At 40.9% G+C, this 16,903-nt stretch overlaps 3 protein-coding genes across 3 annotated transcripts; 2 read left to right on the top strand and 1 right to left on the bottom strand.

Moving 5' to 3' along the window:
* The first annotated feature begins 4,517 nt into the window (after positions 1 to 4,517).
* rheb (Ras homolog, mTORC1 binding) lies at positions 4,518 to 10,365 on the top strand. The gene is made up of 8 exons (XM_080033810.1): positions 4,518 to 4,825; positions 5,613 to 5,684; positions 7,272 to 7,339; positions 7,460 to 7,542; positions 7,640 to 7,696; positions 7,810 to 7,857; positions 8,120 to 8,201; positions 9,571 to 10,365. The coding sequence occupies exons 1-8, from the start codon at positions 4,774 to 4,776 to the stop codon at positions 9,661 to 9,663; spliced, it is 555 nt and encodes a 184-aa protein (XP_079889936.1). The 5' UTR covers positions 4,518 to 4,773; the 3' UTR covers positions 9,664 to 10,365.
* A 1,254-nt stretch (positions 10,366 to 11,619) lies between these two features.
* On the bottom strand, positions 11,620 to 12,985 carry ly97.3 (lymphocyte antigen 97, tandem duplicate 3; the record flags this gene model as incomplete). Its single annotated transcript, XM_080034774.1, has 4 exons — positions 12,978 to 12,985; positions 12,543 to 12,612; positions 12,034 to 12,156; positions 11,620 to 11,726 (listed from the first exon to the last, which is right to left on the bottom strand). Exons 2-4 carry the CDS (start codon positions 12,601 to 12,603, stop codon positions 11,620 to 11,622), a joined length of 291 nt encoding a protein of 96 aa, XP_079890900.1. The 5' UTR covers positions 12,604 to 12,612; positions 12,978 to 12,985.
* A 1,539-nt stretch (positions 12,986 to 14,524) lies between these two features.
* LOC307255187 (gamma-crystallin N-A-like) lies at positions 14,525 to 16,702 on the top strand (the record flags this gene model as incomplete). The annotated part of the gene is given in 6 exon segments (XM_080033830.1): positions 14,525 to 14,536; positions 14,539 to 14,607; positions 14,611 to 14,685; positions 14,919 to 15,167; positions 15,528 to 15,673; positions 16,567 to 16,702. Coding segments are annotated over 6 exon segments (687 nt in total).
* Positions 16,703 to 16,903: the final 201 nt, after the last annotated feature.

The following is a 16,903-nucleotide window of genomic DNA, read 5'->3' as shown; positions in this document are numbered from 1 at the left end:
GTCTCTGAGAATGAGCGAAATGAAGGTGTCCTCTGGGCACCGTGTAGACCCATACTCAGATGGGTTGAAGGATGCCACACGAATGCAATGCTCTGAGTTAAATATGCATTCCGCTTCACTAGGTTTTTTTTGCGAGTGGGTCCAGGTGCCCGTTGGTGGCACAGGCCCAGCTGGAGGATGTGGCTGACTCGCTCTGCTGGCGCTCAGGCTGGCATACTAACAGAGCCAGGGGTGCTTTCACAGTCAGTTGAAAGAGGCTGGCGCAAGTGCCACACACACACACACACACACACACACACACACACAGGGTTCAGAAGCAGGAGCTCCAGCTGCAGGCCCACCAGCTCTCATATATAGCTAAAGAAATGGGAGCCTGGACAATTTAAAAGTGAATTTTCCAAATTGCACACATGGTCTGTGGACCGGAATATGGATCCAATGACATTAACGATCACACACAACGCCACCGCCTTAATCACGTCTCCCTCTCGTTAGATTTCTGTGAGAATAATTGTTGCGGGTGGAAAAGCAAAATACATTTTCCAATCACAAGGGATGAAGCAATAAAAGGCCAACATGTCTAAAAGAGCTTAATGTATTATTTCTCTACAGGCCCGGTGTAAGCCTTTTATTAAAGTGAAACAATCTTGTCAGACACCTGTTGCTTTTGCACGGGGGTATTTATTGTAGGCCAATGTCAGCACACTGTAATCCCTGGCTAGAACATGGCTGTATTACCAGCGTGACCTATTCTCGGTCATCATAATTTCCTGAGAGTGCCGTGTGTGTGTGTGTGCGTGTGTGTGTGTGTATGTGTGTGTGTGTGTGTGTTAGTGCTAGAAAGATTGCAAGAGGGGGAGGCAGAGAAAGTGACAGCATCCGTATGAGAGTGTGTATTACTGTGTGTGCATCCAGTCATTGCAGGCACCCTTCAGCCATTTCAGTTGAGCTTTTTTTTTTTTTTTTTTTGACACCCAATGTCATGCAGAGCAAATCGCCTATTGCTGACACCAGGGATTTCTTGTCTCCTACTGCTGAGAAGTGTGTGTGGAGGCAAAACAGTTAGGTCTTATAGTGACGGGGGTGCTGGACAGTTCTGTGATTAAGCAGTAATGGCCTAGGACGTGCCAGGAGGAAAAAAATATGGATTTCATTGGTCACAGGGCAAAGAAAAACCGCACACCCCTAGGTCCTACGGGAGCTATTTTTGAGAGAGTGTATAATTATGTCAAGAATTTTTGCTCTAAAAGTCGCATTAAGCTGTATAAAAATCATTAAAATGTCACTTTTATGCAGACTGCATCATTGGTGTTTTCGGAGGAACGCGATTGACTGACAGACATGCATTGGACTTTTAAAAGCAAAGAGGGCTCTAATCATCTCACCACCTTCGCCACGCCTGCCTTGAATTCCGGTGTCTGCCAATGGGCTTAACCCACTAATTGTGGCCGGAGTTCCTATGGTATTGTTGCATGCCTGTGGCTTGGTCTGAGGCCACGGTTATATTAAGACCTGGGTATTTTAGCATCCGTAATGGAAAGCACTATCAGCGCAGATAATCCGGGATGTGCACAAGTCTGATTTATGTGCAAAGGTTGTTGTGGTGCAGTGATTCATTATAAAGGTTATTTTGGAAAGACGGGTTTGTCCGGTTGTAGTGCACAGTTAGAGAAAAAAATGGGCTGTGTGTGTTTGAATGAAAGCAAGAGACGGAAATGAACAGTAATTACAAGGTGTTGTATAGTAGTTATTTGAGCACTCGCAGATAGGCCTCTGGTAATGTAAGCGGCTCCTGAGTGTGAGATATAAATGAGGTTATGGGAACATCTAGTGGACACTTATAGGTATGAGTTTTTATACAGTAGACCAGCCTATTCATATGAATCCTCTGGCAGAATTCCAATAATACTGCTTTTGGGACTGAGCTAAGAGATCATTGTGTCCTTTGTGTCATAGTACCCTTTGTTTTCTCACTGTAACTCTATTCTCCTATTACTTGTATTGATAAGTATTTTTTGACTTTACTGCAGTGTCATCAACAGGATTTTGGAAATCTTGGGCTCATACATCAACAAAAATTGCTCCATTACATCGATACTCCCCAAGTAATTTGATACAGTTACAATGTATGCATATATGTACATGAGTGTTTAAAGGCTGATACAATGCTGTCCTCATACTGATAGGATTTAGAAATAGATACATCCATATACCTTATTTTACACATAAAAGCAGCTAGATTTAAAGCTATTTGTAATTGTAAATCAGAACCAGCAATAACAACCTACCATGTGTATTTTGTTTTGCCACAGGCTGTTAAAAACCACCCAAATTCCCCTGAAACGAGTCTGACCTCGGTGTCCTTGGTGGTAGCTGCAGGCCTGTTACTGCATGTCACTGTGGTTTGGGGTATTTCTGACCTTATGTAGTTCATTTTATAGTATTCTTTTCCATGTGATTTTAATTTGCATTCAATCTACTATCTTCTAACACACACACACACACACACACACACACACACACACACACACACACACACACACACACACAAGCAGACATGTATACATATACATATATGTATATATATATATATATATATATATATATATATATATATATATATATATATATATATATATATATATATATATATATATACTTTATATACGTATATACCGTAGTGTGTTGCACTGTTAAAGAGAGCCGAAGACTCAAAAATGTAATGCCAATGACTGCTGCTATAAATCTTACCTCATCACTCCTATCAGTAGAATAAATATGTAAGTAAAAGTCAGAGGTGGAATGTCACAAAGAACATTTACCCTTGTACTTTACTTGGGTAGTAAGATTTTGAATGCAAGACCTCGTAAATAAAGATGCAGAAGTAGTAAATACCTGAAAAATACTAGTATACTATTGTGCAATGTGATAACAATACTGTAGATGTTGAGGGTATTAAGAATGCTTTTGATGATGAATTATTCAATATTTTAATGCTGTGTGGATTTGTCCCTATGTCCTGTATGTGACACTGAAGGCCGCATTGGAAATACTAAATAGTTAATTGGAGCGCTCAGCTAGAGGGCCGGGGCTCATAAGTGGCCTTAAGGGACGTGATGGGGGATGACAGGTAAATTATTTAAAACTTTACTTAAGGAATGTTTCACTCACGGAACAACATCAATACATAAGTAGACAATTATTTGACTAAATAAATAACACATAGTAGTTAGTTAATATATGTACATAATGATAGCTTTTTTTGTTTAAGTTTGTGGAATAATTTTTTCGGGTGAAGAGTTTGAGTATTCAAATTACTTTCTAAACACAATGTACTGTCGAGCAGTGCTGGACAGCAACTACTAGACAATTGTACTGTACCTGAGTATCTCTATGTTATGCTGTTGAAAAATCAGTATTGCAATTTTGGCTCTACTTCAATAATTAAAGAGCTATTGTTAAGGTCAGTTTGTAAAATATGTTATACAGACCATGAAGGCTATATGTGTTTTTTTTTGTAATCATCTTTGCTAACCCCTTTTATTTTCCTAGGATGGCTTTAACTATAACGCCTTTGGCTTTAACATATAGTGGGTTGTACCTTTTTATTTTGCCTTGTGATGCGTCTACATTATTTATAAGGTAATAATGAGTTCATATTAGTGACCTTATTCTAGTCTCTTTCAGGGTCATTGTATAGCCTATACTGTAGGTCTACTAGCCATATATCCACTGTGAGAACGGTTTAATGAATATTATTTTATTTACTATGCTGTAACTCTCTCTAGAGAGCATTACATTGTGTCCGTGTAAAAAATGTGATTTGAAAATGTTCAAATGAAAAATGTAAAAGTAAGTAAATACATTTGTATTTATATAGCATGCTTTTAAACAAACCATTACAATATGCTTCACATGGTACATAGACATATACAAATACATTTGTACATAAAAACACCATACAAAACAAATTACAATATAAAACAGTAGGGAGACAAAACAGAGTATGAAAAGTGTTTCAATCAAAATATAAATATGAAGAGCAAAAGCCGTTTTAGAAGTTTACAAAAAAAAGGACAAGGCTATACAGACAAGACAACACAATCAACAACATATACAATACAAACAAAAGAATGTGCTTGAATCTATTCAAATGAAAATGGGTTTTGAGGAGCCTTTTGAAACAGTCCAAATATTGTGCAAAACTGTTTTGTTTGGGGAAGCTGATTCCAGAGGGTTTGGGGGCTACTATGACAGAAAAGTGATGCTGCTGCTCCCTGACCCCTACGGTCATGAACGACATTGCACCCGACCACACAGCGACCCCGTGGTGCCTGTGGCGAGCCAATCACATCTCAGGAAGCGGGGCTCCATCTCCTGACGAACGTCCGTCTCGTCCAATCGGATCTTTACAACAGTCACAGGCGCCCGCCTTCCCTCCGCGTGCGGCCAATTAGAACCAAGCAGTAATTACTAATTCATTACATGGCAAAGGGGAGTGACGCAGTTATTGTAGATCTATAGATACTCCATGCCGTTTTTCACATGACCTGAAAATAACATTCATTTTTTCTTAAAATTCTGCGGACGTAGAAAAAATTCCTTCTCCTAAACAGGAAACAATAGAAGAGGGATATCCCCCGCTGCTGCTTCCATCTGGAGAGAGAGGGCTGTATGTGGAATCTCTGCGCCCCTTCTATAATATTGTGGATGCCAGTCCGGTTGGAGGTTGCGGTACACCCCGAGGACTAGATGCGATAACCAGGACGAGATATGCCGCAGCCCAAATCACGAAAAATCGCCATCCTCGGGTACAGATCCGTAGGTGAGTCCCTGGCTGCAACTGATAACAGTGACACCTTCAAGGGGCGTTCGGATGCGACGCTGAGGCTGAGGAATTCAGAGAGGGCCTTTAGGTGTCAATTTCAATCCATCGAAGTGAACGGGGGTTAACGCCTCCTTATAATAGATTTACATTTTAGGGAGTAGGTTCCGTCACACGCCACACAGGTGTAACGTGGCCTCGTGAGGTTTTAAAGCCCACGCGGTGTCCTGTAGCCCGTAGATATTTTTACCTTACGCTAATTGATAACATCAGTGACCCGATCCTCAGCCCATGGTGGCGTAAATTAGTGCCGCGGCCCGGAAGAAGGACCACCGGGTGAATGAGCGCATTTCTGATATGTTGCTGTGTTTGATCGTATCTGAAAGCCAAGAAGCGCAATTAGGAGGCTCGCAAACGGGATGATGAGGATGGCAAGATGGCACACACAGATAGAACGACCGGAATGGAGGAGGCCGAGCCATTACAGCATCCCTAACGAAAATAAAATTAATATTCCCATAAAGACCACTCTATAATGAGTTGATCTAGTGGGTTTCCACCATAATATGATGGACATTGTCTATTATTAGTGTGTATATTTTGTAGCCTTTAATATCCTATACAAGTGCATGTACCATTTGGCCTATTTATTATATTTTCACCATGTGGATATGGGTATCATGGTCACTGATGCCTTTCAGTTTGTGTCACGTTTATGTTGACTAAAATAAAGTATTTCTTAATATTAATAGAGTCCCTGTTTACAATATCCCCTTGTCTCTTGCAGGAAAGTCCTCCTTGACAATTCAGTTTGTGGAGGGCCAGTTTGTTGACTCCTATGACCCAACAATAGAAAACAGTGAGTGGGGATACTTCTCTTTCTCTCTCTCTCTCTCTCTCTCTCTCTCTCTCTCTCTCTCTCTCTCTCTCTCTCTCTCTCTCTCTCTCTCTCTGTCTTTCACCTCCATCCACATAATACAACCAGGGTTTCCCCACGGGAAACTGTTATCTCTGAGGTGGTGAGCCAGTCAGGTCCTCCTCCTGCAGCCCGTCTTGTGTTCAGTTCAGTTGGGAAATTACAGCCTGAACAAAAGTCAGTGGCACACTAAATATAATAGCTTTTGCTTCTTATGTTTAATTAATAAAATGTACGTATTGTTTATGGCGAGTGTGTCATGTATGTTGTTGTGTGCACATGAGGTAGGGGCTGTATTATCCTGAGACACTTAGTTCCGCTCAGGAAAAACTAGGCTACACAAAACCTTTTTAAAAGTAAAACATAAAAAGGCCATACTGACACTAAGGCTGGTCAGTGTGGTTTGAATCCACATTATGAATGTTGTTTGATGAATGAAACTCTGATCCGAAAAGTCCACTCACTGTCCTTAGGGGATGGAGTTGCCATGGAGACTAAATTATGATCACATGACCTAATAATGAATCAAATGTGCGGTCACGTGGTAACAGGTGGCTCAATATCATAATATTTTGCAGCTGGCAACTGGAGATTTCTTTCTGGATTCATGCATTAACTCTCATAAAATATTGGAAATTATCCATTACAGAGTCTCAGAGTCCTTGCTGACATTGTCACATGGCTGGATTGTCAATGACAATTACTATTTTTGATCGATTAACTAACTTCTTATTATTATTATAGTATCGTATTGTTATTGTCCCCAGTCTAAGCTAATGCTTCCAAAAACCACACCAACTGATATCTCCACCAGTTCCCACACAGTTAACCACAAGGAGAATACTGTTTTCCCTAAGGGCAACTTTTAAGAAAAATGATTGTGTTTGTGTTGATGAACCCTCACTGTCCCAATAGTGGCACACGCTCGTAAATCAATGGCTTGAAGCTAGGGGAGCCTTGCTCGGAGGCAGTCAAACAGGAGGAGAGTGCTTACAGTAATTCATCAGCATCCTTATACTGTATATAAAACACACACAATCCTTTCCAGATCCTCCAGAGATTCCACTCTAAACTTTCCCCCCGTAGGCTGTTTCTCTTTCGTCCACATTTCATCCCGTGTTTCTCAGAGTGTGTTTGTCGTCCGTATCTATCCATCTATAAAATATTCTCTGTAATGGTTAACATAAAGTGAGGTGTCAGCGCTATCAGCAACATGCCACAGGCAGTGCAATCCCTCAGACCAGAGGCTGTAGGTAATGCTACTCGTCTCCGGGCAGATATTGACATTTCTGCGCTGGATGAACTCAGTGGCACCAAACTGGAGCCAATAACTCAATGTCTGGGGATGTGTGTGCACACTGAAAGTGGAGAGTAATGAAGACAGGGCCTGGCGTATAAAACTGCATAGTAGGAGATATACTACAGTATATGACAGATTTGCCAGTGTTATTTTGAGGACATTTCCTGCCCCCCCTCCCCATCCTTTAAAATCAGTTCTAAGTTGTCTTTTTTTTTTCTTTTTAAATGCAGCATTTACCAAAATGATCACGATAAATGGACAAGAGTACCACCTTCAGCTGGTAGACACAGCAGGACAGGTATGACTCAGCCAGTGCATTATAGCTACACAGTGGGATACCGGTCTTTGTGTAAATATTTGCTGTTATGATGATGGTGTTGCTTGATGTTTTTTTTTTTTTTTTTTATTCCCTCCACAGGACGAGTACTCCATCTTCCCACAGACCTACTCCATAGATATCAACGGTTACATTCTGGTCTACTCGGTTACGTCTAATAAAAGGTTTATACTAATACAACCCTTGGTAAATGCAAAGAAATGACCGTGGTAGTTCAGTCATGGATACTAAATAAGAAACGTTGCTCTCATTTTCTTCCAGCTTTGAAGTTGTACAAGTTATCCATGAAAAGCTATTGGACATGGTGGGAAAAGTTCAGTAAGTTCCGCTTTTTTATTTTTCTCAAATTACTGCCCAATGCATTTTCAAGACGTATGTAATAAATCACGGACGAATGACAATGTGCTGTTCACTTTTGCCCTCTCATGCAGAGTGCCCATCATGCTCGTCGGAAACAAGAATGACCTACATATGGAGCGGTAAGTCCCAAACACACACCTACATTTTCCGCTGTAGACAGTTGGTATATGGGGCGTAGCAAAACTAAACATAGCACCTGGCTCATAAACATAAATACAGATCAGGTGTGAATAATTGGTTCACGGATGAGCTTTAAAGAAGGGAGGAAAGCCATGTGTACAAAGCAGGCTTGCATAGTTTGAAAAATCAAAAAAAAAGTTTAAAAAAAAAGTACTGTTTAAGATGTACATGTTTCACTGTCCCTTGTGTGTTTCACCTTAGAGTCATCAGTTGTGAAGAAGGAAAAGCATTAGCCGAATCCTGGAACGCTGCCTTCATGGAGTCCTCAGCTAAAGAGAACCAGGTAAAGGGCCGAAGCTGCACAGACCACATTCATGTTTGATTTGCTTGTTATCGAGGCCTATTTATCTATCGGGTAAAACATGTAGAGAGGCCAGTGGAAACAAACTATGGCTGTGAGTGAAAACATTTAAAGAATAAAATACACGACTACTAATGTGGCCAGCATACGGTAGTTTCATTATGTAACTGTCACTGCCTCTCATGCAAAGTAGGTTTCATTGTTCCTGCTTGAGTGCCATTTTCCTTCATTGGATTCTAATTGCCTGCGTAGGTGGTTCAATGTGTCATAACTCTTGAGGTCTACAAAGTCAGTAACTACAGGTGACCAACCAGGACTGAAACTTAGAACTGCTCTAACCAATATTGTTTCATTAATATGTATTACAATCTATTTGTGTAATGGCACAAATGAACCCACATATAACTATTACCCAACTTTGCAGTTCCCCTCATGCATTGTGGCAACTTCTGTTTTGGTTCTCACTGCCATCAGCAAGTTGTTGTTTTTTCTCAGAGAAAATAGCTATAAAACCCACCGTTCAACACCTACACAGCAATCAAAACTTCACACAGACAGACACAGTTAGCGATTAGCCGGTGAACATAGCATAGCATTTAGCAGCTAAAGAATCAGATATTTTACCTCAGGAGTTGATGGAGAAAAGACCCCAGCTGATAGGGAGTCAGTGAATGATGGATTTACATTCGTCAGGTGGCCAGAAGCATGACTGCAAATCAACAACACTAATGCTGCCTCATGTCTTTTTGAACGCGTAAATAAGCCTGCCGATAAGCTCGCTATCAAGTTTGCTCTGTCAGCTCAAGGATAAGATGAAAATGTTTTGTTTACAGCTGGCTTCGCTGCCCTCAAGTGGCCAAATTAATAATCAAATCTTTAAACCCTCTTCACGTTTTCTGATGAGTATATTTCCCAGTCCAGTTTCATACAGAGGAAGTCTGTTTATCTGCTTCAAATCTGATTAGCCAATTAGTCAATACTGATCCACTTTCTTTAAATTCACATGAAAACAACGTGACCTCTTAATGCCGGCGAGGCTCAACTGGATGTGGTGCGTACTGCTGGAAAATTGAAAGTGGTGTGACAAGAGACATGTGACAGCGTCCCATGCGTGTGTGTGTGTGTGTGTGTGTGTGTGCAGGTTTGCATGAGGACATATTTCGAAAATGAGGACATTTTGGCCGGTTATCACTTTGGGATAGGGATAGGTTAGGAATAGTGTAAGGGTTAGGCATTTAGTTTTGATGGTTAGTGTTAGTTCAAGGGTCTAGGGAATGTGTTATGTCAATGAACGTCCTCACAAGGATAGCTGTACAAACTTTTGTATGTGCGTGTGCGTGTATCTCCTCAGACGGCCGTGGAGGTTTTCCGGAGGATGATCCTGGAAGCAGAGAAGATGGAAGGCGGCGTGCAGCCAGGAAAAACGTCCTGCTCCATGATGTAACGCTCGGCCCCAATCAACACACAACAGGACACTGCACTGGGATATCCCGATACTTGAAGGCTAGCTGCCGTTCTCCACCACCTCAGCTGACTCCACCACCCCTACAGGGTCTTAAATATCAAATTCTGTCTTATTTTTGGCTTTGACTCCACTGTTATTTATCAATATGTCCTAGTCCCCATTTTTGTCATCCTCGTTTTTTCTTTCTTTGTGCATTTGGCAACAAAAAAAGAGAGAGAAAAAAAAACTTTGAGTGGATGAGTAGTGGTTTCCTTGTCTCATATTTCCCACAATCCACCTCTTCCTCCCCCCTTCATGTCTGTTCTGGACGCCGATGCAAAAACACAGAACGTCATTTGGATGTATTGGAAAAATTGCTTCCCCGTGCTCGGTAATGACGACAAACCGTAACTAAGGCCAGAGAGAGAGTGGCTTGATGCATCTCAGCTTCTCATTATGCAGCTCCCATATAGGCTACAGCGAGCCCCCACCCCCCTTTTCTTCTGTTCAAAATAACACAAGATGAATAGAAAATGTCTTCTACGCCGCGCATTCGCTCTGAGAAATAAGATCAGTTAACCTCGGACGTTTCTTCTGGTACATCAGCAGCTGCTTGCTCGTCCCTCTTATGATAAAATACAGCTCTTTTTCTACTCAAGTACCCTCTTCTCTGTCCCTCAGTTTCTTTTCATAGCCGTTATCGTCAGCCAAAACAAGAAAAGAAAAGAAAAAAAAAATTCTGCATCCATTTTCTAATGTTGAAAATGTTGTACAAATGTTTTTGATTGTAATCATTAAAGCGAAAAAAGTGGTTATGTAAAAGCAAGGCTGAGTGTGGATTATTGTGCTTTGGTGGAGAAATAGGGTTCACCATGTCACCTGTTGGAGGATTTTTATCTTTTGCTATCGATTTAGCTCCGAAATGACTTTACAGAAGGGATAAATCAAGGGTTATAAATACAGTAGACACACAACTAGGTAAAATAGACCAAGGAGAGTGCAAGTGCAGGGTGGTTTTTGAGATTCAGTGCAAAGCAAAGGAGAACTTGAAACTCTTGTTTTTTCTGAAACTTTAGTGCACCTCTATGTTGCTAAATGAATAAATTATGCTTTTCAATGTAGTTTCAGGCTACAAACAGATGACCAGAGAGGCTTCAATATTATCATAGACAATTACAGATATATTTTACTCAACGGCAAGGTGTATTTTTTTCTGTCAATGAGCAAGTTACTTTTTGTGAGCGATGTGATTCTACATTTTACAAGAGAGATTTTAGATTTTATTCTCTACTCTATTCTTACCAGCTTAAAGTGGGTTGGGATTCAGATAGAGAAATGGGATGTTACATACTTGAGTGCACAAGGATTTTGCAATAACCCAACCTGAATCTGGTGACTGCTAAAGCATGTTGTTTGCACACTGTCAATCAAATCTGATCAAACCAAACCCACACAGCTGATAAAGAGTTTTGAAACTCTTCAAATAAGACACCCCAAGACTAACTTTTAATTGTTGATTATTGAATCATGAATATTTAATGTTGAAAGTTGACTGAAAACCTTTTTGTTATTAGGCCATTACAATAACCCAACCAAAGAAGGAAAGCATGGATAACACTTAATAACGCTTTATTCAATGTGAATCATTTGTGTCTACATAATAGGCAGGTTTTGTTTTTTGGCTTCTTGTGGCCTTCCAAAAGTGAGCTCTTCAAAGATTTCCAGACGCAAGAATGAGAAGAGGCACTTACCCCTTTTCAAACTTTTCTTTTTATTATTTGTCAAGGGAAAGATTTGACAGAGCAAATCTTGTTTTTATTTCCCGAAAACAAAGTAGTTACTTTGATTTTATACAATGGGTTGAGTCCTGAGAGCTGCTGCTGCTGCTTTGTGGGTGCCTTGTACAAAGATACTCCGATACATTGTAAAAAAAAAAATCTCAATTTACAATGATTTTTACAGGGTGTTGCACATATCCTCGCTACAGCACTTCATATCAATGAAGGCATTCTGTGCCAGCATTTCGCAGTCTGACAGAGCCATGCATTTCTGGTATTGGCCATCTAAGAAAGGGGGAAAAAAGTAGAAATTCAAGGTTGAATTTGAACAAAAAACATGATCATGGATGTAGTTTACACATTTACATGATTCACAAACATTTGACAAGCATTTTTTTATTTTATTTTACATGATTTTTTTTACAATTTTTGTGGCATGGTATGCAGCACACACATGGTTTTCTTCACTTACCTTCTTCTTTAACTTTTCTTAGACTCATATTTATATTGTAATGCGGTTTGTGTGCTGTCATACTCGAGCCCATGTATTTGCCCATGATAATATAGTTTTGACATGTGTTGAGAAACTCACGTGGCGCCTTGAGGAACCTGGCAGCAGCACAGCCGTCCTTCCCTGGTTTACAGGTCTCTACAGAGAGCTCACAGTCGCCTCCGGCCCTCTTGGAGACACAACGGTGGCAGTCCAGGGCCTCACCTGAAAACCAAAAAATATATATTTCAGTTTTTTTTTCTTTCTCTGTGGCCTTAGTGTATTGGATTACATTGTGTGGATGTCATTCTTAGAAAAAATCTTTCCTTAGACAGTGTGTATATGCTAGTTATGAGTAAGGTTCAGTCTTAGATGTTAAGGGAGTGCATGAGACCCTTAGGAATAAATGCTGTGTTCCGACCATCACAGGTGAGGCATTTCTTACATAGTTCTCCCTACAATCTGTTGTGACAATGAAAAAAAGGCCTCCAAGTTCCTGGCGGGGTCTGCTGAGATTGTGTGTGTGGAGACTAGAAAGAGATAGCAGACGTGCCTGTTGCACAGCAGCAGAGGTTGTTGTTTGTTCAGTGGAGAATCAGTGACAGACTCACCAGCTGTAAACAGCAGGGCAACGGTGAGAGCCAAGATCAACAACTTCATTGTGCTGTTCATTCCTGTAGCCTGCCAACCACAGATAAAGCACAGATTTGATAATACTAATAGAATATGTACGATTCTTTCAGTCCTCCTGGTTTCGTGACATGCTGAACATTGAAAATAATTTTCCTCTGAGATATCATCCAAGTCTTTTTTATAGATATGTATTTTTCTTTTTAAAACATACATACTAATTTTTTTTTAAATTGGGTGCATGAACAGGTTTTAGTATACATGAACACCCGAGTACTGTGATATTGACGTTTGATAGCAAATAAATAGCAAAAATGTTCATCTAATATTGATTTTATAATATATTCCAAAAAGAATTAAAGGTTAAATACACAAAATAAGAAAACTCAAACAAGAATAGTTGTATTTGTACATACCTTGCGGATTTGCCTGTGTCCCTTTCTGCCAATGACTGAGACGTATTCATCGACTTCTCCCCCTCTTTATATCCCTGTTCATACTTTGTCCTGTCATGGTAACGTCCCATTAAGTGGTGTATCTTTCCTTATGTCTATATGCATAGCAGCTGACTCCTCACCCTTGGAACACTGTGTTCAGTGGTTACAGTTTCCCAATACTCAGACTCCTGCATTATGCAAGCCCTGGCCTACCTTTGTCCACTACTGTGTATAATATATGAGACTTCTTGTGCAAATATATAATAGTATTCATTTGTCACAGACTCAAATAAATATTTCTTGATGGATTTATGCCTCAAGATCAGATATAACTTGCAGGTGCAGTATATTTGCTTAAGGTAGATAATGTCTGACCTATAGGAGGTGTAGTACCTCTGTTGTCGACCTATCGGCAGCTACCCGATAGGCAATGACTCCAAGGTCTGACTTGAATTAGCACTTACTCTAAAAGTACTGAGGGAGAAAAAAGGCTTGCACTCTCTCACCCTCTATTGTACACTCAAGGTAAAAACCTGTAACTGTAAGAGCTGCTGCACGAAGGACCAGAATATTTTCTTTTATGGAGAGGAAATATTACGGCCATTATATTTTCCATAGGTCCATTGCTCCAATACATGAATTGCGAACTGAGAAATGTATTTTGAAAACCTAACATCTCACATATATACGCAAACTGATGAACAATATCTATTTTACATCGGGCACACAAATCTAAACATTCCTGAGAAAAGTGTTGCGCTACCTATGGTTTTGAATGGCTGCTTCAGCCTGAATGGCAAACCTTCCCAGACTTTCTAATCGCCACTCGAGAGCAATACATCTTCAAATTGTGCTTTTACTGTATCTCTGCTACTGTATGGAGAGAGTGAGGGGGGGGGGGGGGGCTGGAGGTGACAGTTCATGAAAAGCAGTTTTTTTCCTAATCTGTTTTGTATCCTGTTCCACCTGACAAACCTTTATTCTGGTGGTCTTTTGATGTCGTTTTATGGGTCAAGGTCTGAATAGAACAAACAAAAAAAACTCAAGACAAGGGTAGTTAAGTAGCTTGCAAATGGCCCTCTGAACCACACCTCTACATTTCCCAGGGACTGTCACAGGGAAAAACTATCTATCTATCTATATATATTTTAGCTATTTTTATTGATTTTCCATCATTTTCTACAGCACACATTGGACCAAACATGTGCTATAACTGTATAACTCGAATACTAACACACTTAAAAGCTACCAACCCAAGCATCCCAACTTGTCCCAATAAGTCCAAATCTTGACAAGAATGATGTTTGTTTGAGTATTTTCACCTACTGCTTTAACCCCTTCTTGTTTTGTTTTCCTCCTCATCTGGAAACAGGCCAAATATCACCCGGCAACCCCAGACCCAGTGCAACATCACTCCCAAAGCCACAGTCAAAGCAGAAATCTCTTTCTCTATTGTGTGGCCCTCTCCAGAGCCAAACTCCAATATCAGCAATGGCGCATGTAAGGGAAACTGTCCATGTGGCAAAATGTCTAAACCCACCCTATTGTTAGGCCTTTGTTGCCCCGGCCTCGCGATACCGCTGCCCTCTCCGTAGCCCATATATATATCTGAGTTTCCAATTTTTTCCCACACCTATACCGTGTTTGGAACAGCAAACAGTTGAAAATGTCTCAGTACTCAGGAAAGGTGAGTACGACAAGTGGAGCGGGTCGCAGTATCACAGCATAGGGCCATCCCAAACTTGTGTATCACAAGCAAATGTCCATCCCAAAAGACATCACTGTAGAGATGACTGGGTCCAACTATAGCTTGTACTTTAGCAGTGTGTGGAATGATACTTTTTTTGTTGCAGTATGTAATTCTCCAGTCTGTAGCAGTAGTATGTGATATTCAAATATTCCAATGTCCACTGCCAACAGGTGGTGTTCTATGAGGGGAAATGCTTCACCGGGAGGAAGCTGGAGATCTGCAGTGACTGCGATAACTTCCAGGACCGCGGCTTCATGAACAGGGTTAACTCCATCCGCGTGGAGAGCGGCGCCTTCGTCTGCTTCGACCACCCAGACTTCAAGGGCCAGCAGTACATCCTGGAGCACGGAGAGTACCCCGAATTCCAGCGCTGGAATGCCCATAACGACCACATGGGCTCCTGCAGGCCTATCAGGATGGTAAGACTGTGTGAGAGTGTGTGTGTGTGTGTGTTTGTTTAAAACCCTTTAAAAAAACATAAGCCTAACAGACTGGCATATGTGTCAGAATGATTTTGACAACTTTACAATAATGCAGGAATCAGTCTGGCAGCACAGAGGCATATTAGCCTCTAGCAGTATTTATTTTCACATCATGTATTGAGAAAGTGACACATCTAGCACACTTGATTGTGGGGCTGCCTGTACATACAGTATGTTTCTATAGGTGTGTTTGTATATAGTATGTGGGAGGCCTTGCTCCTTTTGTTTGGTTGAGGTGAAGGGCGAACCACAGTTGCCATGACTCAGCGAGAGGGCTTGTCATTATTTCTTCCACAGCATGGAGAGCACTACAGGATGGAGCTGTTCGAGGGAGACAACTTCTCCGGCCAGTGTGTGGAGCTCTGCGAGGACTGTCCCTTCCTGCAGGCTCGCGGCCTGACCAAGAACTGCATCAACTCCCTCAGGGTTTACGGAGACGGAGCGTACGTATCTCACCAACAAGGGGGCATAGTGTTTTTCATGCATCTTTATTTCATGTCTGACCTTATTATATTTTACTGTGTCTGTGCTTAAGGCTTCCCCTGTGTCTATTATCTTATTGAAAACAGGTTTGGTTTTATTTCCCTTTGATAAGCACTTTGTAATAGTGTTAGGAAAGGTACTATATAACATGTATGTTGGTTTCAACCTGCTCAGAGCAGTGTGTGCTAGCTTATATTTAGTTGAGTGTGCTTCAGCTAAAGGGTCAGTTCACCTAAAATGTATATTTTTCTTCCAATGGAGATGAGTAATTAAGGTGTTTTCTTTTGTCACTGCATCTTTCCATGAACAGTTTCAATAGGGACCACTTAATTGGCAGAGTTCAGTTCCAGTGGACAGGTCTGGCTATTGAAGTTATCACATGCCCCTTTTGTTGAATGCTTTTAGCACCACAAACAAAATTCCTTCCACACGCATTGTGTTGGGAGTGGGCCAGGGCCTTTGTGTTGCATACCATTTGGCACCTCTCTCTCCCTCTCCCTCTACCCTTTTTCCAGTCATCTCTGAACTTTTAACTCTTCACTGAGGACATAACATGCCTAATATAAATCCAATATTATTAGATATTTCAGGACTTAGTATCTTAAATCTATAGCTACATACTAACATGTATTGGTTCGAAGTGTGTTTGTATATTTTGAGTGAATTGACTCTTTAAACCAAAAACACAAATAGCAAACACTATATAAGCCAAGTCTGGTATACTGTTGTAAAGAAATACTTTCTTACACTACATATCTCGTTTAAAATGATAAACTTACAGTATATTTTACAATATAAACTTTCAAATATCTATTTTCTTAAATGTTATTGATTGATTTCCCTCCCTAAACAGCTGGGTGCTGCACGAGGAGCCTAACTACCGTGGCCGCATGTACATCGTGGAGAGGGGAAACTACAGCACCCACATGGAGTGGCAGGCCGAGAACCCCAACATCCAGTCCGTCCGACGGGTGGCAAACTACTTCTGAGGAGCGCCGCCGTCGACGGCAACGAGAGCGCAGGGTTCACGTCACCCCCCGAGGTCAAACGCACCGCCGCCACCGCACTGTCGAGTGATCTCACTCAGAACATGTGGGGCTGTAAAATAATAAAAGATGAAGAAAATGTTTGAGAATCGCTTGTCCTTTTATTTTTGTACTGGATTATTCTATAACGGATGAAATAAAGTA

This window comes from Ammodytes marinus, assembly GCF_949987685.1.
Source record: "Ammodytes marinus genome assembly, chromosome: 9".
Classification (NCBI taxonomy): Eukaryota; Metazoa; Chordata; class Actinopteri; order Uranoscopiformes; family Ammodytidae; genus Ammodytes; species Ammodytes marinus.
Note: the sequence above shows the minus strand (reverse complement) of the source record. Positions and strands in the feature narration are given on the sequence as shown.